The 21101-nt window shown below is 57.9% G+C and overlaps 1 protein-coding gene across 4 annotated transcripts in view; it reads left to right on the top strand.

The window, feature by feature from the left end:
* Positions 1-20229, top strand: part of LOC125626778 (peptide YY-like) — a 34714-nt gene extending 14485 nt beyond the window's left edge. For 3 of the 4 annotated variants that reach the window (XM_048830198.2, XM_048830193.2, XM_048830196.2), the window contains exons 2-4: positions 17809-17996; positions 19009-19089; positions 19720-20229. In XM_048830198.2, the coding sequence (XP_048686155.1) occupies positions 17809-17996; positions 19009-19089; positions 19720-19744 (294 nt within the window). In that variant the 3' untranslated portion in view covers positions 19745-20229. Of the gene's footprint in view, positions 1-14950; positions 15088-17808; positions 17997-19008; positions 19090-19719 lie in introns of those variants that run through there. The other variant, XM_048830197.2, reaches the window with a different exon arrangement.
* Positions 20230-21101: the final 872 nt, after the last annotated feature.

The raw sequence follows: 21101 nt of genomic DNA on the forward strand, positions 1-21101 counted from the left end.
GAGGCTGCAGGTTCGGAGGGAGGGGCCCTGGCAGAGCTGGGGGGGGACGGGGGACTGATCATCGGGATAGAGGGGCCCTGGCAGAGCTGGGGGGGGACAGGGGACTGATCATCGGGATAGAGGGGCCCTGACAGAGCTGGGGGGGGACGGGACTGATCATCAGGATAGAGGGGCCCTGGCAGAGCTAGGGGGGTGAGGGGGCTGGGAGTTGGGATAGAGGGGCCCTGGCAGAGCTGGGGGGGGATGGGGGACTGATCATCAGGATAGAGAGGCCCTGGCAGAGCTGGGGGAGGCTGGGAGTCAGGATAGACCCCTGGCCTGTCGTCCCCTCCCCCCCCCCCGCCGCTCTCGAGTGAGTGGCACTGTTGGGTTAGGAAATGGACTGGAAAAATTCAAGGTGGCACCCAGTGCCGGACCTTCCTCAAATGGAGAGAGCCCTGCTCGTGGGCTGGGGCTCCCTTCCCTGCCTCTGCATGGGGTGGAAGAAGGTACCCACCCCCCACCTCTGGCTGAGCGAGAGAGAACGCAACCCAATGCGGGGGTCCAGTGGCATGAGGCGCTGGCCCTGCCAGCCAATTTTTCCATGAAGTTCCCCGCAGAGAGGATGTGGGGTGGCACCCCCAGAAAAGGGAGGGTCTGTCCAGTGCCCAAAGTCCCTGCTGCTCTTGCCGATGCCAGGTCAGCCTTGCTAGGGAGGGACAGACTGTCCTTGGAGTGGGTTTAAAGCTCATTTTGACTTATGGGCCAGATCTATGGGCGGGGGGATCCCTGTGGGTCTGTTCCCTTCTTGACCTGCGAATGGCAGAGCATGGGGCTGAGCCAGCCAGTGTCAATCAGCAGAGGAGCATAGTCCTGTGGTGGGGCGCTAGCCGGACACCTGGGTTCAGTTCCACTGCAGGGTTCCTGGGTGATTTTGGACACGCCCCACAGGGCCAGAGGTTCCGAGGTATTTAGGCACCTAGTGGATTTTCCAGGCACCTAAGCAGGTTAGGCTAACTCCCATTGGTCTCAATGGAATGGAGGTAACTGACCTGCTTAGGGACTTTGGAAAGTTCCACTAGGTGCCGGTCTGCATCTTTAGGCACCTTTGGAAGTCTGGCCCTTCCCCTCTCTGGACCTCAGTTCCCCTTCTGTACAACTGGGAAAACAGCCCTGCCCTGCCCCCCACGGCAATTGGAGGCCAGGTCTGCACCTAAGCTAGGTTGCGTGGCACCATTGGCTGTGGGAAATGTCATGGTCTAGTGCACAGGGCTTGTTCTAGTCCCAGCTCTGCCACTGACCTGCTGGGTGACCTTGGTCATGTTGCTTTCCCTCTGCTTCCCCTTCTGTCTTGTTTCTTTGACAGGGGCCAGCACCTGGCCTCAGTGCTTCTGTCATATGAGTAATAATTGACTTAGTGGAGCTCTGTGGATCCGTACCAGCTGAGGTTCTGGACCCCGGGTTCATTTTCACCCCTGGACAGAGCAGGACGTCCTTGGAATGCACGCTGCCCTTTTTCGCTGCCTATCTTCTCAGCACCGCCTGCCGGGACGTCCCCCATGGTCCCCACCGCTCTCCTCATCTCTGCTTTGGGGACGGCACGTCCTTCCCGCTTTTGAGGCTCTTCCAAAAAAACAAACCGACCCCAGAGCGCATGAGAAACCAGCTGGGGATTCTGTCCGCTTCCCAGAGCTGGCAGCAGCCAGGCAGAGGCTCCAGCTCCAGACGGCTGCAGCGTGCCAACTGGGTCCCCCGGCGCCAGGCAGGGGAGGGGGACGGAAGCTTGCGGGGGGAACTGGAAGTCCTTTCTCTGCCTCCCAGCAAAGGACACAGAGCCCGGAGGGACTCTGGAGAACAGCCTAAGTCACCGGGGCTTCTCCCAGGCAGGCGATCACATCACGGCGTTGGGGGTTCAGTGCAGGGCTTTGGGGGCTGGATCGAACCTGTTGTATCGTTGTGGCCAGATGATTATTTATGACTGCGGGAGCCCCAGCCGCGGACCAGGCCCCCCTGTGGCTAGTTCCCCTGGCTGGGGGCTTGCTGGGTAATGAGGTGGGAGCCGTCTGCTCAAGCGTGTGGCTAATTGCAGCAGCGCACTGAACAAAGAGAGGAAATGAGGCATGTTGGCCACGGCGGGAACATCCTCCATGTTCCCTGGCAGGGGGTGTGCGCAGGGCTGGGGCGCGGAGCAGCTTCAGGCATTGTCCTGACACCCCAGTGCTCCCTGTGTATCTTCCCCCCCCCGGCCCCGTCGCCCTGCCTGCGTGGGCCGTCCTCTCTCCTTCCTCCCTGTCTGTCTCCATCCCTCTCTCGGGCTGGGAGCTAACTGGCCTGCTCCCCACCAGCCCTATCCACCGGTCTGGGCTGGTGGGGAGAAGGCCCCTCATCCCGGGAAACCCCACTCTGAGAGCCCTGAGCCTGGGGACCCTCTAATCTGAGAGGCCCCATCCAGGAGGCCCCTCAAGCCGAAGCCTCCGACTCCAGATCCTGCTGCCAGAGACCCCCAGCCCCAAGGGGCCGGGCTGTAGGAGACCCTCCTGCCTCAGTGTCCCACCCAAGCGGGCCCGTGATCCAATAAAGGATCCCAGATTCTAGGCGTGGGATCCAGGTTTCCAGCCCGGCCCACCCCCTAACACTAAACCTCAGCCGTACCAAGGCGAGCCGGCCTGTGGCTACGGCCTAACCATGGTGGCAGTGAGAGCCGGTGTCTGGGCGACTATCTCCTCTCCACGTTCCCTTTCCTTTGCCACGGGAGCATGCCATCTCCTCTTGACTTCTAGCTCCGGCTGGCCGGCAGCCCGGGAGGCGTTACCCACGGGGGTTCGATGCCGCGCCTGTGACTAGGGCATCTGGCGAGGCCGAGGGGAGGAGGGGAGCGGCTCAGGGTGGGTAATAAGCTCTGATTGCAGCTGGCAGGGCACCAGCCTTCCCTGGGCTGTGGGCAGGGGAAGGGCAGGTACTGGCTGGAGATCAGGGAGGCTCCGCGGAGCCGGGAGTGGCCGCTCTGATCAAAGCTGGTCTTTGAGGCCTGGGGCAGTGGGGATCCAGCATCAACACCACCCGGAGCTGGGTTCCCCAGACAGCTTGGGGCCAGGCCAGCTGCCTGAGGCAGTCAGGAGAACAGGGCTCCTATGGCTGAGCCGGCAGCTGCCTCTCTCATGGGCTTGGGCCAAGCTCTTGAACAGGGACTTTGGGGGCCTTCAAGGGGCCTGGTGGTGAACGGGTGGGTGCTCAGCACCTCCCGGACTCCAGATCCCTAAGGGGTCTCAGGCTGGCCTTCGACGCCTTGGCCTTGGCTTTAGAGACCCTCGGCTGCAGGGGCCTGATTTCCCCTCCCGGAGCCGCTGGGCCAAGGCGTAAAGCTTCCCCTTCCGCCCCAGGTGTGACGCGGAGAGCCCGGGTTCCCTGCCCAGCCCCCGCCTGAGCGGACGTGGGGCTGTAAAAGCAAAGAGGAAGCTGTTGGAGTGGGGGTGACCTAGGGCCAAGGATGTGCCCCCCTCTGCCTGGGGCTGGCAAGGCCCCCGGCGGTTCTTACTCAGCCGTTTTGCTCTTGGGCTGCGATAACACAACCAGCCCTGCGGAAAGACACTTGGGCCGAGCTAGTGTTTGGGGCTTTATTTGACCTTCCCGACGGCCGTGTCTGCTCCCCGGGCTGCGGGCACCTGCAACACAGGGCGAAATCCTTCAGTGGGCACCCAGCTCCGCTCGGGCGCACAGACCCTCGGGCCAGACCGAGCCTCCGGGGGCAGGGCTGTGACTGAGGCCGCCCGTGCAGTGTGCGCATGTGGGCACGGCTGTTCGTGCACGAAGGGATGTGTGTGAGATCCTACAGGGTGGCGTGCGTCTGTCTCTATTTGGGGGTGACAGTCAGCTACACCATGCCCCCCACTGCAGTGAGACCCGAGATAGACAGGCGGGACTGTGTGTCTGGGTGTGTGAAGGCATCAGGTGTGTGTGTGTGTGTGTGTGTGAGAGAGCAGGTGTGTGTGAATTTGTGTGGGTGTACACGCCTGTGGGTATGAGACTGTGTTTGTGCAGGGTGGTGGGAAAGGACTGTGTTTACAGGTGTGTGTGCAAGTCTGAGTGTGCAAGACGGTGTGTGCGATTATGAAGGGGTGTGCATCGAGGTGTGTGTGTGTGTGAGCCCAGCTGTGTGGGTGAACGTGCTGGGGTGTGCCGGTAGCTCTGGGTTCACAGGGCTGGCCAGGTTTCGGCCGCCCCGGGCTGTAGGTTGGTGCGAGGCCCGGCTGGGCGCAGGAGCTCCTCCGGGGTGAGGGGTGGGTCACTCCGCACCAGGCAGCCGGACTCTCTGCTCCTGACCTTTGCGAGGCGCACGGTTCTGGCTCCGAGTCAGAGGAGCGTAAATACCAGGACTGGCAGGGGCTGCCTGGCACCAGATGACAGGCATGTGATGGCTCATGTGGGAAAGGCAGATGGAGCATGGGTGGGAGCAGCCCTGGTAAGCCTCGGTGGCCAAGCTGAGGTGGCCTGGTGGTGATCTGACCTAAGCACCCACTGAGGGACTGGGGGTGCTGTGCCAGCTGGATGGCCCGGGCGCCCTGAGAAAAACCCAGCTGTCCTCCGACACAGGAACTCTCTGGGTACCCAGAACAGCCCAGGAGGGCTCACAGCTCCCCCTTATCTCATGCCAGCCCCAGGGGCCTTTACCCCACTCCCATGCTATAGAGATCCTGGCCAAGGGGTGGGATGCAGGGCTTCACCTTCCAGGGGAGCATCCTCTGTGAGAGAGGTCGGTACCACCTGGTTGCCAAGCTGTGCCACCCCAGTGAGCTGGCATACAAAGCTGTACACCATCAAGTCCCATGTGTGCCTACTCCTGAAAGGCAGCTACCTCTGGGGTGGGACTAGGCAGCTGTTTAACAGCCCACAGGAACACTGCACAATAGGTTAGGACAGGTAGCAAAGAATTCAGGAGAGTTGAAATCAGAGATTTGGGTGCCGGGGTATTGCAGGCTGAATGGACGTTACCCACATTTGAATTTGGCCAGGACCCCAGCATTAATCTCTCTGCACTGGAGGTTGGCAGGACTTTTGGCTTCATACAGGCATGTGCCATGTGATTTCCAGCCCTGTGATGAGTATCAGGGCAGGTTCTCCAACTGACCCACTGCTCCGACTCCTTGCATCTCCCCAACCTGCCTTTATGTCCCTCCCCAAACACCTCCTCTCCCCCTCTGCCATCCACATGTCTCTTCACCCCCCCCCCCCCGCACTGCCTGTCCCACATGTCCCCACCCCCACCCTGGCTGCTTCCTTCTCCGAGTTGCTCTGACAGGCCAGCACTGGGCCTGCAAATCCTTCCTGACAGAGGGTCGGGGGGCAGTGACGTGCCTGTCAGCCGAGGCGAAGGGCAGCTGGCAAGTAGCGGGACCGTGCCTCAGAGGGACAGCCCGGTGTGTGCTGGAATGACGCCCTGTCCCCACTAGCTGCAGAGGCAGGCGGAGGGGTGCTGGGACACTAAGCAGTGTGGATGGGCAGCGGAGGTCGGGTGGGGGAAGCGAGGTGCCGGCTGTGCCACTTGTAAATGGCGCATCAGAACCAGAGACCTGATTCTGACCTGGGCAGGCCCTGAACTTACTTATCGCCTGCTCCTGGGGCCAGGCCCAATCCATTTTCCACTTCCCTGGTGAGCTGGTCAGAGCTCAACCACCGTGAGTGTTGTTGTGGATGCCATCGGCCGGCCCAGATTTGCTCAGCAAACTGGGCCCCCGTGTTGGCAATAGATTTGGGGGTTCGCTGTGCAAGCCCATTGCCCACCTCTGCCGCACTGCAGTCAGACGTGTGACCGCACGGGCTCGCTGTTTGAGTGCGTGCCCAGGGTCCTGGGAATGCGTGTTGCAGCAGCTTCATTGCTGTTGTTACTCGAGCCGGCTCGATCACCGCTAGCTTGCGCACATCTGCACGGGCTGCAGTCAGACTCCTGACCGCAGCGCCGGCGTGCCCCGAGACCCTCCCATTTGCTGCATGTCCCAGGGTGTCTGCACCTGCCCTGTACCACGTGCTTTCCCTTTGTGTTTGAGACATGCCTGTGGGGCGCAGGGGAGCCACATCCTGCCATCCCAAGCACCTAGGCAAGCATGCATCGCTGACCCCTCCTGAGTCTGTGGCCCCGTTTCCTTGTCCTCTGAGCCAGAGAACAGCTCTGAGGCCAGGTCCCGCTCCTTCCACTCTGGTGGGCAACAGACCCGGTCCTTTAGGTCTCTTCGATATCTCGGCTCCCCCAGGCCGGGGCGTTTGACGCCTCCTTGCTGAGTGTGACGGAGGAAGAGGCGTGTGCAAAGCGGTTTCACCCCTGAAGGAGCTGTGAGCGTGCGGAGCGCCTGTGCAAGACGGTAACTGAGCAGATGGAATGGCATGCATGAGATTGTGAGCGTCCGAGTCAGCGTGCTGGGACGTGTGTGAGGTCAGAGATTGGTAGCTGAGTGTGTGTTAGTGTGAAAGCTTGGGAGCGTGCACGTCAGCCCGGAGAGCATGCTTGGCCGTGAGTGGGTGTGAACGGAGGGGTACGAATGACTGAGAGCTGAGGGCAAGCGTGCGTAAGGGAGTGTATAAATGTGTGTTACAGCAGAGGCATACCTGAGGGTGTTTGAGTGGATGGGCCCGAGAGAATGGATGTGCTTGGGATAGCTCAGTGGTTTGAGCATTGGCCTGCTAAACCCAGGGTTGCGAGTTCAATCCTTGAGGGGGCCATTTAGGGATCTGGGGCAAAAATTGGGGATTGGTCCTGCTTTGAGCAGGGGGTTGGACTAGATGACCTCCTGAGGTCCCTTCCAACCTTGATATTCTATGATTCTATGTTCAGGTATGTGTGGGAGAGACTCACAATTGTTCATACACCCCCATTCTCACCCACATGTGCACAGACACTCTGTGCTCCCACGTGTGCTCACACCAACACACTCGGCTATAACTGTGTGTGCGGAGAGAGCGACGGTACCTGTTGAACCCCCCACCCGCAGGGTGTCTGCCTCTCTCAGTCTATTTCCAGCTGTGTGTGTGGGAGAGAGAGATGCTCCACATGGCCCCAGCTCTCAATCCCTCGTTGATTTTAGCCCCACTCCGGGGCTGTCAGCAAGAGGAGATATAATGTCTTAAATCTCAGCTTCCCGACTGGGGCCATTAGAGCAAACGGCAGAAAAGTTCAGCTCCGGGTTACCTCTGTGGCAAAGCAGTGGTGTTATTTATTTCGTGGGGGTTTTAATGTCCTTTGTCAGAGCTGCTGGCTGGTAATTGATATCTATGATACGATTTGTCAGGCACTCACATCAGCTCTCAGGATCATGTGTCTTGCATCCTTATCTGGGTCCTGATGTGTCAGCGTGGCTCAGGCTGGCTCGACCCTTAGAAACCCCCTCAGGGCCTTGGAAGAGGGCAATGAGTATTTGCTTCTGTCTTCTTAAAATGATGGGATAGGAAATAAAGAAATAACTTGGTTTGGGCTGGCGTGCGTAATAATTCTCTGCCCCTCCTGTCCAGGGGTCTCAAAGCTTCTTACTAACATTAATTCATTAAACCTCACAACCCCACCTGGGGGCAGGTGGGTATCATTACCTCTGTTCTATAGAAGGGGAAACTGAGGCACAGAAAGGGCTGAGGTGGGAATAGAACTTAGGAATCCTGACCCTGCTCTAACCACTAGACATCATTCCCATGTGGAGCTGGGGTTCTAACTCAGTTGTCCTGCTGTAGCCACTAGACCACGTTGAGCTGGGAATAGACCTCAGCAGTCCTGGCTTCCGTTTGCCTGCTCTGAACACTAGTCCTTCCTCCCACCCAGAGCTGGTCGTAGAACCCAGGAAATCCAAGTCTCTGCCCTTTGCTTTTACCACAGCTCACCCTGGTGATTGACTTGGCTCAGGTTCGAGCCTGGAGTTTGGCAGGGACTGGGTACATAACCCACAAAGGGCAGGGAAGGGGCATCTGCCATTAGGGTGACCAGATGTCCCTATTTTATAGGGACAGCCCCCATTTTAGGGTCTTTTTCTTATATGGGCTCCTATTGCCCCCCACACCCTGTCCCGATTCTTCACATTTGCCGTCTGGTCACCCTATCTGCCATGCTTCTAGGTGACCCGCTTCAGATGACAGGCTCTCGATGGAGCTCAGACAGAAGGCCAGATGCAGCGTGACACACAATCCGCGCTGTGTGGCTTAAACAATGGTAACTCAGCTCTGTTTGTTATACTAGCAAATTGATATATCTTTATACACCTCAGGATTCCCACTGGAATAGTTCCTGCGGTTGCTTCTCTCTGTTTCTTTTCTTTTCTTTCTTTTCTCTGGTCTGTCTAGCTCCTTTCCCACTTCCAGCTTCGACTCAGCCTGTAGGGAATCATCTGGATTGACTAAAAATCAACACACGTTATAAAAGGATTAGAAAACGTGACCTGTGAAGAAAGGTTGAAAGGAAGGGGAATAGTTAGTCTCGAGAGGAGAAGGCAGAGCACGGACAAGATAACAGTCTTCAAAGACGTAAAATGGGTGTGATAAAGAGGACGGTGACCAATTGATCTCCATGGCCACCCAGGGTAGGACAAGAAGGAATCAATTGACTTTGCAGCACGAGAGATTTAGGTTAGATATTGGGGAAAAACTTCCTAAGGATAAGGATAGGTAAGCACTGGAGCAGGCAGGTGATGGAGTCCCCGTCATTGGCAGGGCCGTAAGAACACGGTGGGGCCTGGTTTTCGTGCGGAAACGACAACTTGGAGTGTGGTGTCTCCTCTGGGCTGCTGCCCTGCGTTGGAAGGTAGCCGGCGTATCTTGAAAGAAGGTGCGGGGGGAGCGCCCGGGGGTGGCACTCCCGGCGGGGGCTGGCACTCCTCGGGAACCAGGGTGAAGGGCAAGCTGAGACTAGACCCCGCAGGGGAGCGTCTGTCGAGGGCCACGTTGACACGCTCATGTCTGACCGCACCGAAGCCGCGACTTTAAACTATGGCTGCAACCGTTGAATGGAAACCGCAAGACTTTCTTGCAGCCTGACGGGGGGATGCGCAGTAGGCAAAGGCTAGACCCTGTCATCTGGCCAGCGCGGCATGACTCTGGTGGGGGCAGTTGGTAGAGAGCTTGGCCAATGCTCCGACTGTTGCTACAGCCAGGGTGCATTGTTGCTCCAGGCAGCCCGGATGGTCGGCCCCGGGGTCTGAGCACCCAGGTGAGCCTTGCCCGGGTGCGAGTGGCCACGCTGCAAAGTCCTCACCCATGCCGCACGCCCCCATGTGTGCTGCTAGGAGTTCGGGGGAGGACGTATCCCATGGTGCTTTGTGCTGCACGGGAAGCTGAGCCTCTCTGTCGTTCTTCCCAAGTGACTTGTGGATGAACTTGTCTGTCCCTCTGGGCGCGCGGGGGGAACTGTGGGACGGCATTGGAGGACTATCAGCATTCGAGTGGCTTAGCCAGCATCCTGGCTGTAAAAGGGCAGATTACCAGCCCTAATGAAAGCAGCCCCGGGGCTCTAAGCTATCCCCACAGCCGGGCCAGCTAGCTCCAGTTGGCTCCCCAAAACAGTGGCTATGTCTGACAGATGCCCAGCTTAGCCGCTGTGTGCCTTGGTTTACCCATCCGCAGTGGGGGCGGGGGGAATGATATTGACCAATCTCAAGGGAGCGAGGAGGAGCTGTTTGCGGGAGGAGCTGTCTATCTGGGGCAGCCGGATCCTTGATGGGGGCTCCTTGGAATTAATAAAATCCAAATAAATTGTAACAAGGAATGACTGTAATTTGCCTTGAGATCCTGTTATAAGGGCTATCAAGGTGCCAATGTATTAGCTGGTCCATATTCTGGGAAAACGCCCCTGGGACTTCAATGAGAATTTTGCCTGAGAGGGAAGGAGGCAAATCTCTCGGGATCCGGCCCCTTGCTCTTAATGCCAAATCCATAAAGAATTAGTTTCCCCTACGCCGAGTTGGGATTTAATGAAACTGAGCTGCAAAGGGCAACTCATCAGTCCATAAAGGGACTTTGATGACTATTGATTGGACCAGGAAACTTTCTTGGAGAATAATCAGAATCTTAATGAGAGATTCGATGGCGGAGCGGTGATTAATTAACTAATCACTAACCTTTCTAATTATGGGGCTGAGCTGGTTGGCCATGTGTGTGATTGCACACACATGTGTGTAAATCATTCGGAGCTTGTTTTATGTTGGTTATTTTTTTTTTAAATGAACTTTTATCCAGCACTTGGTGTGGGTGGAAGGAGAGGGAGCGGCAGCCCCGGAGCAGAGTGCCAGCAAACAGCGTTAGGGCAAGGTCCAACCCGCAGCACCACACCCCATGGGAATTGAGTCTCAGAAGACCTGCGTTCTATTCCTGGCTCTGCTACTGGCCGCTTGTGTGGCCTTGGGCAAGTCGTGTCATCCTCCTGCCTCAGTTTCCCCACCTGTAAAAAAGAGATCAGTGTCATTATTCCCCTTTGTAAAGTGCTTTGAGATCTACTGCTGGGAAGAGCTAAGGAAGAGCTTGGGCTTTCTTGTTCTCTCCCTCTCCCCTGCCCCAGTTGTTAGCCGTGCTGGGCAGGGACTCTGTGTTTGTACAGCACCTGGCACAAAGAGGTCCCAGCAGGTCTGATCTCCAGGCACTGCTATAATAACATGATTTGATAAAAATGAGCTGGGGGTTATTCTAAGTTGGCAGCCGGGGAGCGGGGAGATGTTCAACTATTACCAGTGGGGGTTTTAGCAGCTCCCCAAGGGCTAAGACACTTGAACTGTAACAGAGCAGCCTTCCGGATACCTAGGGCCAGCTCCTCACCTCCAGTTATAATTGTTCCAGTGCAGCCCTTTCCACCCCTAGAGCCCACAGCACTTTACAACGGAGGACAGGATCGCTATTCCCCATTTCACAGCTGGGAAAACTGAGGCACAGCATGGGGAAGTGACTCAGCCAAGCTCACTGGGCAGCCAAGACAGGACGAGAACCCACCTCTCTGAGTCCCAGTCCAGAGCCCATAAAGCTGCCCCCAGCTCAGTAGCTGGGGGCAGGGATTTCTCTGGTGTGTGAGACGGTGCAGGGTCTGTGGCAAGAGGAATGGCCTGTATGGGGTCATTGCAAGCTGGCGTAGGCTAGAGCAGCCCGGAGGTGGCTCTGACTAAACCAGCCCCGAGGATCAGGGGAGCAGCTGTGTCTGCCCCTGCGTTGCACAGAGCTCTGGCTCAGCGGGGGATCTGGGTGCTGGGGTTCCTTGGCTAAGCCCCCTCCGCCCCCCGGACCCCCTGCAGTACAGACCGGCCCGGGAGGCAGATTGCGCAGTCCCTGACTCTCCTTGGCTTCCTGCTCTGCATAAGCAATGCCCAGGGGATGGGGATGGAGAGGGAGGGCGCGGAGCCTGCTGGAAGGTGCAGCTTGTACTGGGCCAGACAAGGACTCACGGCCTGAATCCATCAAAGGATACGGACGGACGCCCAGGGAGCGGCACGCTGCGCAGTGACACGCCGGCTCCCTGGTGCCGTGGCTGCCTTTGCCGGCAGGGCGCGTGGCAAGGATGGTGTCAGGGGGCTGATCCCCCACCCCTGCCGTCCCTGTGCTGAGCAGTCAGGGTAACCCCCTGAGGCCTCTCCCCTGGGGCCCAGCTGGCTGTGCAGAATTGGCCATCCTGAGGCCACTGTCCCAGGTGCTGGGCTATTGGAGGGGGTCACTCAGCCAGGCTCTAGGGGAGGTGGCCCAGGCTCCGGGCGCTGCAGCCCTCCCATGGCTGGGATTTGGGAAAGCTCACTGAGCCACTGCCCGGTCTCTTCCACCCAAGGATGGAGAGTTCATGCCCCTGACCATGTGCTCCCCTGCATGGCAGACGCCAGCTCTCCGGCCGCAGGAGTCAGGGAGCTGCGCCGTGTGTCTTGTAAATATTTACTGTGGCTGGCTAGGTGAGCACGCCAGCTCTGTTCCCGTGTCAATGGCGCCCCCGTGGCTGGTTGGGTCAATACCCAGGGCAGATCCCCAGTGAATTTCCCCAGGGCTTTCCCAAGTGGCAGTGTGGTCCAATGGCTAGGGCAGTGACCTGGGTTCTAGTCTCACCTCTGCCACTCATTGAGCGTGTGGCCTTGAGCAAGTCCCTTATTCCGTGACTCAGTTTCCCTGCCTGAGCTTGTGCCTGTCTCATCTATTTCAGCTGGAAACTGTTTGGGGGCAGGGACTGTCTCTTGCTAGGTGTTTGAATAGCAGGAAGCACGACTGAGCCCAGAGGCTGCTCGCTCTGTCTATGATCTCCACCCCGGACCCTTTCTTCCACATTGATGACATGGCTCCAAGCATATCCCCCAGAATCAATGGCGTTATCCTGACACCTCCCCCCCAAGCAAGGCAATGGTTTTATCCCCATTGTACAGATGGGAACCTGAGGCAAAGAGAGACTGAGGCCCAGATTCTCAAAGGTGTCTAGGCACCTAACTCCCATGGGCGTTCAGCACCTAAATCCCTTTGAGGATCCGGGTCTAAGTGACTTGCTCAAGGTCACCCAGGGAGTCAGCGGCAAAGCAGGAAGTTGAAGCCAGTGTCATAACTGTTTGCCTTATGTAAGCCGTTTTGGAGCGTTTGCCTTTTATGTTCCTGTCCTCCTTTCTCCTCCGCCGCTGAGTCACTACGTCCGCACCGCTGCTTATTTATAGCCGCTCCCGCCTCCCCCCCTCACCTCCACCGGCATTGTCCCCCAAACAGCCTTGTGTGGAGCGAGCCGTGACCTGTGTAGATTGGGGTGGGGACAAACGACCGAGCCACGTGGTGCTCGGCATTCATCTCCATCCGTGTCACCTGCACTCTGCCCACCGGTGCAGCCCGGTCTGGGGTACGGCACAGGGGTGTCCGTACAGCCACGAGGCGGGGTGATCGCAGCGGGTTTAGACATACCCGGCTGCTCCTGCCGTCCTAGCCTAACGCTGCAATTCCCAAGCAGCTGCAAACAGCTCCCCTTCCCCCAAATCTTTCCCTTTGACCCTGAAATGTCAAATCCGCCCAGCAATGGGCAGTCTTGGATCATGGACAAGATCGAGGGGCCATATCTCATGAGCCATCAGGGCTAGAAATTAATGCCCCATCCAGGTGGGGAGGGGGAATTTCCCCTTTGGAACAGCACTCAGCAGGCCAGGAGAAATGAGATTTTCCAGTCATGAAAGGGTTTGATGTAGAAAAGGGGAATTAGGGTTTTTTTCCCCCTCCCTCCAGGCCAGGCCGGTTGGATTCAGGTTATTGCGGCAATCTTGGCTTGCCAGGCGAAGGGTTTGGAAAGTGGCACCGGTCACATGCTTTGAAGACGGGTCCAGAATACGTGGCACATACAGAATACGCGCTGGGCTGGTACAGGGCCAAGGGGCTAGCGGTGTTCGGCTGGGACCCCTGGCATAGCTCCTCCGCGGCATCACGGCAGGAGAATAAAATGCCCACTTTATTCTTATATATTCTTATAGTATTATTATATATTATTCTAGCAGCGAGAGATCCCCAAATAGGGATCGGGCCCCCATTGGCTAGGTCTAGCACAGACCCACAACGAAAAGGCCCTGCCCCAAAGAGTCGAAATACCCAGCAACAAAACCTTTGTCCTACCCCACTCCATGTTCTGTAGCTCTGCGGACACTCCTAAGCTTGTTGGGTCACACGGAAACACCCTCCAGTCCTGGCATTCTGGGAACACAGGGGTTGAGTTTCTGGCTGGTCCTGGCGAAGGGGGGTGAGAATGAGCGTTGGAGGAGCTGGTCGTGCAGCTGTCTGTCTGTCTGTCTACGGCAGAAAGAAGAAGACAGATTGAGATGGACCGCAAGGCAAATTGGAGTTGAAATAGATTATTGAAAAGAAAGAAAGAAAGGATTGAGATGAACAAAGACACAGAATTTGAATAGCTCACCAGCTATATCAGGGGTGGGCAAACTACGGCCCGGGGGGCACATCCGGCCCTCCAGACGTTTTAATTCGGCCCTCAAGGGCGGCCGGAGGGGGGACATGCCGCTGCTTCTGGGAGCTGCTTGAGGTAAGCGCCACCCGGAGCCTGCACCCCTGACGCCCTCCCCCACGCCCCAACTCCCTGCCCCAGCCCTGATCCCCCTCCTGCCCTCCGCACCCCTTGCCAGCCGGAGCCCTCACCTCCTCCCGCACCCCAACCCCCAATTTTGTGAGCATTCATGGCCCGCCATACAATCTTGTGAGCATTCATGGCCCGCCATACAATTTCCATACCCAGATGTGGCCCTCGGGCCAAAAAGTTTGCCTACCCCTGAGCTATATATTGGTCAACAGAGAATCTCCTTTGACTGCTGTCTGTCTCTGTTCATTTGTCTTTCTGTCCATCTATCATTCCAACTCCTTCCTTCCATCATCTCCTATCTGTCTGTACTGATGTTATTGCGTGGTTGGTCCTGCCTGAGTGACCCCCTTACAGATCGGGCCAGTCACTCTGCCCACCCCACCGCCCAACCAGAATCACTTCACCCACCACTGAAGTGCAGCCACCTCTAGGCTGGAACTCGGCGGCTGTTGATCAGCGCTACATAACAGTTTGGGACAGGGCGTGAGGGTCCAGTTGGGATGACAGTGGGAATCTGATGCAGAGAAGATGTGGGGGTTTGGCCAGGACACTGGGGCTAGCCCCCCCAACTCTGCCAGGGGACCCCGAATGAATCTCGCTGCTACATCCCCCTGGACTCCTGAGTCCAAACACTGTTGCACCGCTACCCCCACCCTCTCCTGTTCTGATCCATGCCCGCCCGCAGCACCCAGCTGTCATGGAGTCAGTCCCACAGCAGGCTCCAACCGTCTCTCTCCCCCGACCCCCGTGTCCTTTACAAAGGGAAGCTTCTCAGCCAGTCTCCCTAGGACTCATCCCAGTGCCCCCCTCCCTTGGCATGGACCCTGCTCTCCTTGGGGAGGCTCAAGGATGGCTGAGGGCAGTACATTGATCAGTGACTGCTAAGGGGAGGGAGAGAGGATGAGGGAGGAGCCTTCCTCCTTCCTTACTTCCCCGAGCCAGCAGGGCTATAAAGCCCCTGGGTGGTGAGCAGCCAGAGCAGCCAGAGCGGTGAGAGCAGCAAGAGGGACTGGAAGCTCCAGGTTCTCCCATCCTGACACCTCTCTGTACCTCCTGCGCCCCGACGCCTGCCCGCGGTGAGTAGCTCGGCCAGGGGCTTAGCTTGGGGCCAGGCGCTTCCCCTGGGGGTGGGGAGCTGGGGTGGGGTCAGTTTGCCCCCAGTCAGGGATAAGCTGAGCAAAGAGGGAGGTTGTGGGTGGCGGCATGACTTCCCCAAGGGAAGCGGAGAGACCCCCATTGTTTGGGGCCATCCCAGTTCGACTGGGTGAGGAGGGGGGTCGGCCCCGAGTCTCTCACTCCCATCAGCTTCCGGGGCAGGGGTGGCCCTGGGAGTTACTGGCCAAGCACAGTGGGAACATGCAGCGCCTGGCGCTCTGGGGTCCTGGGCCTCCTAGGTGCTACCGTAATACACCTAATAACGTGCAGTGCCTGGCACTCTGGGGTCCTGGGCCTCCTAGGTGCTACTGTAATACACCTAATAACGTGCAGCACCTGGCACTCTGGGGTCCTGGGCCTCCTAGGTGCTACCGTAATTAACATCATAATGCGCAGCACTTGGCACTCTGGGTCCTGGGCCATGCCTAGGGCTCTTAGGTGCTACCGTAATACACCTAATAACCCGGGGTTCTCAAACTTTTGTACTGGTGACCCCTTTCAACTAGCAAGCCTCTGAGTGCGACCCCCCCCTTATAAATTAAAAACACTTTTTAATATATTTAACACCATTATAAATGCTGGATGTAAAGCAGGGTTTGGGGTGGAGGCTGACAGCTCGCGACCCCCTACGTAATAACCTCACGACCCCCTGACGGGTCCCGACCCCCAGGTTGAGAACCCCTGATGAACACCATTTGGCACAATGGGGGTGTTGGGCTGTGCTCAGGGCCAGCAAAATATCAATCATAATAATAAGGAAAGCCTGGGGAGGAGGGAATGGGGGGCATAAAGAGGAGGGTTTGAGGGGCATCTTGCTTTCCCTCCCCCTCCCCGCCCCCAAATCTCGCCTGCTTTGGGTCTCAGTTCATTATTCCCCGGGGAGCGGTGTCTGATGAGCGAGGGGGGCTGTCAGCGGAGGGCGATACAGGGTCTCAGTTAGGGGGCTGAGTAGCCATCTCTTCACATTTCCAGGAAGGTGGGTCGGGGAACACGTAGATGGGTCTCATGCTTACTAAAGGGAAGCCAGTGTGGCAGGGCCGACCTCAGCCCTGGCATGATGCCCTTAGAATCAGTGGGGGGAAGCCTGCCTCTGTCGAGTTGCTTTTAGACACTTGATTTCAGGGGCATCGTCTAGAAACCCCCCCCCCCCGCCCCGGTCTTTACAGTATGTATGCAGCAGGGAAACACAAGGGAAAGACTCTCTCCTCCCGTCCATCGCACACCCACCCAATAGCAATGCAGATCTAGAGACGGGCCTTCACATGCGGCTACGTGTGCAGCAGACATAGACACAAAAGGGCCCCATCTCTTTCATCTGTACAGCGGCAGGCGTGCAAAGAGGGTGGTAGAAATAACACTGCGACTCTATGGACGCACACAGACTAGTAGGGACTTGGGTGCATTTGGACCAGTGTAACTCATCTTCTGTGGCTGATTTGCAGGGGCGTAACTGAGCTCAGAGTCTGGTCCGGAATGAGGCGTTCGTCTCGTTAAGCCTGGGTGCATAAAGGAATGAATATGGATGGTGGTCTGGAGTCTTAGCTTTACCGCTTCGAAGCACTATGCCAAATATCAGTGTATCTACCCCCCTGTAATACAGACGGGAAATGGAAATGTAGGGCCAGAGTCTGAGCTTCGCTGCCCTGGTGTAAATCAGGAGTAATGCCACGGAAGTTAATGCTGTTACAATGGCATAGGTGACAGCAGAATCAGGCTTTTCGTGTTGAACAGCTGCTGTGTTCCACCCCAGAGCTGGCTGCTTTGGGGAGGTGGAAGAGTGACTTGTTTATGGGATGCCAGAGGGAGCTGGGCACTTCATTCGGGCTCCTTTGAAAGTCCCAGCTTTCTGTGTGGTGACACAGCAGGCCAAATTCACCTCTTGGTTACAACCACGTAGCCCTGGGGGGGGCTGCCCAGCCTGAATGAGAGGAGACTTCCACCCAGGAGGTGCAAACCTGTAGGGATGAACGGCAGGTCCTGTGGGGGACCGCAGGGAGCTGGAGGTCAGGAATCAGAAGGGGGACCAGAATCTGGGATCAGGATGCTCAGCAACTCAGCTGCCCTGTGCGTTTGCAGGAGAAGAACAGGGCCGATGGGTTGTCCCCCTCCTTGGTACATGGAAATGTCCCCTGGGCTGGATGTCTCAGCAAATGAGCACACAGTCCTCTAAGGAACTGGGAAGGATCAGTGTCCCATAGGGGATGGGACATGATTGCAGCTGGGCAGCCATTCCTATTTGTATAGCAACATCTAGCAGCCCCAGCCATGGGCGGGCTCCTGAGAGGCAGGACTTCCAATCGAAATAGACACACAAAGCGTGGGAGGGGAAAGAGGCACACAGAAGGGAAGTGACTTGCCCAAGGTAATCCAGCAGATCGGTGGCAGAGCCCAGCTCTCCTGATTCAAACAAGACAACAGGGTGTGTTGGCCTTAGGGTGAGGGGCGGGCAGGTGAACCTGTGCCCCCAGCCAGAACCTTGGAGATTCGTGAAGTTCAGGACCACTTTTATTTGGGTCCTTGGACTGGCAGCAACCCCTTCCCCATAGAAACGCAGCTGCCCAGCAGGGGTCAGTGGAGAGGGTGGCAGGGGCCATGTCTATATTCGCACGGCGTGTTCACCCCGTTTTTTGCCCTGCTCTCAGATGGTCGCCTCTGTGAAGCTCTGGCCCATGCTGGTTGCTGTGACCCTCTGCGTGCTGTTCTGCTTGGGGGCGCTGGTGGAGGCCTACCCCCCGAAACCAGAGAACCCCGGAGACGACGCCTCCCCGGAAGAAATGGCCAAATACTTCTCTGCCCTTCGGCATTACATCAACCTAGTGACGAGGCAGCGGTGCGTGTGGGCGGCTTGGGCTGGGCACGCATTTGTGTTTGTCCACGCCCTGCGCGGGTGTGTCCGTGCGTCTGGCCACGGGTGTCCGGGTTTGGGCATGGGCCAGTGCGGGGGTCTGTATGTGTGTGTGTGGTTTTGCCGTGCAGGAATCTCATGGGTTTTGTGCAGGAGAGTCTGTGTTTGTGCCCAGGGGTTGCCGGGTCAGGTGCCCGGTAGTGGGGGGCATGTTTGTGCACAAGCCCGGGGTGTCTCTGCACCTATCAGTGCACAAGTCTGCGCCCTGTGGGTGGTGATGCGTGTGTGTCTTTTTGAGCACGGAAAGTTATGCACAAATGTGGGTCTTTGTGCATGATTTTGCCTGGGTTTTTTCCCTGTGTGGGTATGTGCCTGAATGGGGCAGGCGTTTATTCCCCTAGCCCCCATTTGCAGCCAGATCTGGGTCTGCGGCGTCATTCCCAGCTCCGTGTTCTCACTCCAGCGAGAATCGTGAGTTTTATTCTCTGTCTGCCCTGGATAATCTCCCAGTGTAGCCCGTGGAAGAGGCAGGCTGCTGGGTCCCCTGGCCCCTGGGGGGTCCTTTGGGGAGCACAGTGAAGACGGCAGCCATGAAACAGGACATTAAGCACCAGCTCCATCAACGCAGCTTGCCCCGCAGGAGCCCGTTAGCCAGGGGCTAATTGCAAACCAGAGGGGACTGCTTGCAACGCTCCTCTGCCAGGCCCCTAGCCGCTCACTTGCACATCCCCCCCACCCAGCCCTTTCCCACACACTAAGACGCCCCCCCCACCCAGCCCTCTCCACACACTCGCACTGCCCTCGCACACTCAGACAACTCCCCATGCCTTGTGCCCCTCTTCCCCCGTGCCCTGGCACACTCCTCTCACTGATCCCATCTGCCCCCCATCCGTGCCCCTTCCCCCCTTTCTGAGTAGCCGGGAGGATGCTGGGCTCTGGGGCCTGCCCTGGCCAGGCAGCGTCCGTGAACCCAGTGCTCTGTTTAACCGCTCCCCAGGTATGGGAAGAGATCCAGCCCCGAGGCCTTGATGTCCGAGCTGCTCTTCGGGGACAGCAGTGACCACGCCGACAGATCGCGGTGAGCGCGCCCCTGGCCTCTGGGGTTCCCTTTGCTCCAAAGTCAGGAGTCCCGTTCCCCCCCTGACCTCCAGGGTGGCAGGGGATGCACTGGGGCCCTGTCCACGCTGTGGTCTGAGCGCCCCGCATTGTCCTACACCACCCCCTGGGAACTTGGCTGCTCGTGGGACCTAAACCTGAGCAGACATCTGGAGCCGATGGCCCCTAGAGGCTGGATCAACCCCTGCCCCTTTCCCAGACTGGACCCCCTCAGTGAGGAGACTTGGAATCCGGATCCAAACTCCATGGCTCGGGTCCGACGTGAATGGTACAGGTTGAAGGGGGGGGGCTACGCTGGGGTACAGGGAGGGGTGATCCCCATATGCCCCAACCCCTCCCCAACCCCTCTCCTGACCGCCAGGCTGGCCCTGCCCACCCTGTAGGTTGGGGGAAGGGAAAAGCGTGTCCCAGTGGCGGAATTGGGGGGAGTTGCCTCCTCCCTGCTGGTGGGGGTCAGCGACTGGCTGCTCTGTGGGGAGGAGGGAGAGATGGGGATAAGGCTGAGGGGGCAGAGCTTGAGGAGGGGGCTGGTGGGGAGGGGGGGCTCTGCCTGACCTTGCCCCAGTGTCTAACTCCCCACTCTCTCCGGCAGGTACGAGGACTCCTACCTATGGTGACGGGCTCCCTGCTCCCCCCCCCCGGTCTCTTTTTAAATGTTCCGAGTCTTTTGGTGTCATTTGCGTTTTTAATTGAACCCTGAGGAGCTGGAAATCTCTCTGCAAAGAGGGTCTTCCCTCCTCCCCCCCCCCACTCTTTCCTGGCCCCCTCCCCAGCCCCACCCCAGCCCCCTCCGAGGCACCGAGGCCTCCCTCCCGTACAGCACCTGGAGAGGCTGCCTCGCCGTGCTCGGCGCTGTGGACCGCCCCCCAACCCCACGGCGGGGGTCACAGAGATGGATGTGGGCCCTGGGGGCGCGGGGCAGGGGGGCCTCTCTGGGTTGTCGTTGTAATGATGTCTGTGTGCAGTGGCCAGTCTGAGCGGCTGGATCCCGACCCCTCGCTCTCCCCCCGAATCGGGTTGATTTTATTTTGTACGTCATTTATATATATATATTTCCAGTTGAGCCTCTGGTCTCTGCCTCCATAATAAAGAGCAAGTTGAACGGAAACAACCCACGTCCGGAGTGTTTCTGTCCCTCCCCAGCAAAGGCCGCAGGGCCGGGAACCCGGGGTTAAAAGAAAGGTCAGACGGGTGGAAGGGCTGGATGGAGGCTGTCAGGTCCCACAGCACCAACTTAATAACACAGAGAGAGAGAGAGAGAGATGGGTGTGTTTGGGGAGGGAGGGGTAGATAGACAGAGAGATTAGACAGGTGCGTCTGGAGATGGATGGATGGGGATAGACAGACAAATATGGGGGTGGCTAGATAGATTAGATGGGTGTGTATGGGGATAGATGAATATGTGTAGAGAGATGGGAGTGTGGGGGGATCGATGGATATGGGGCTGGATAGAGAGATGGGAGTGTGGGGGGATAGAGGGATATGGGGCTGGATAGAGAGATGGGAATGTAGGGGGATAGAGGGATATGGGGCTGGATAGCGAGATGGGAGTGTAGGGGGATAGAGGGATATGGGGCTGGATAGAGAGATGGGAGTGTGGGGGGATAGAGGGATATGGGGCTGGATAGAGAGATGGGAGTGTGAGGGGATAGAGGGATATGGGGCTGGATAGCGAGATGGGAATGTAGGGGGATAGAGGGATATGGGGCTGGATAGCGAAATGGGAGTGTAGGGGGATAGAGGGATATGGGGCTGGATAGAGAGATGGGAGTGTGGGGGGATAGAGGGATATGGGGCTGGATAGAGAGATGGGAGTGTGAGGGGATAGAGGGATATGGGGCTGGATAGCGAGATGGGAATGTAGGGGGATAGAGGGATATGGGGCTGGATAGCGAGATAGGAGTGTAGGGGGATAGAGGGATATGGGGCTGGATAGAGCGATGGGAGTGTAGGGGGATTGATGGATATGGGGCT

Source organism: Caretta caretta, chromosome 27, assembly GCF_965140235.1.
Source record: "Caretta caretta isolate rCarCar2 chromosome 27, rCarCar1.hap1, whole genome shotgun sequence".
Classification (NCBI taxonomy): domain Eukaryota; kingdom Metazoa; phylum Chordata; order Testudines; family Cheloniidae; genus Caretta; species Caretta caretta.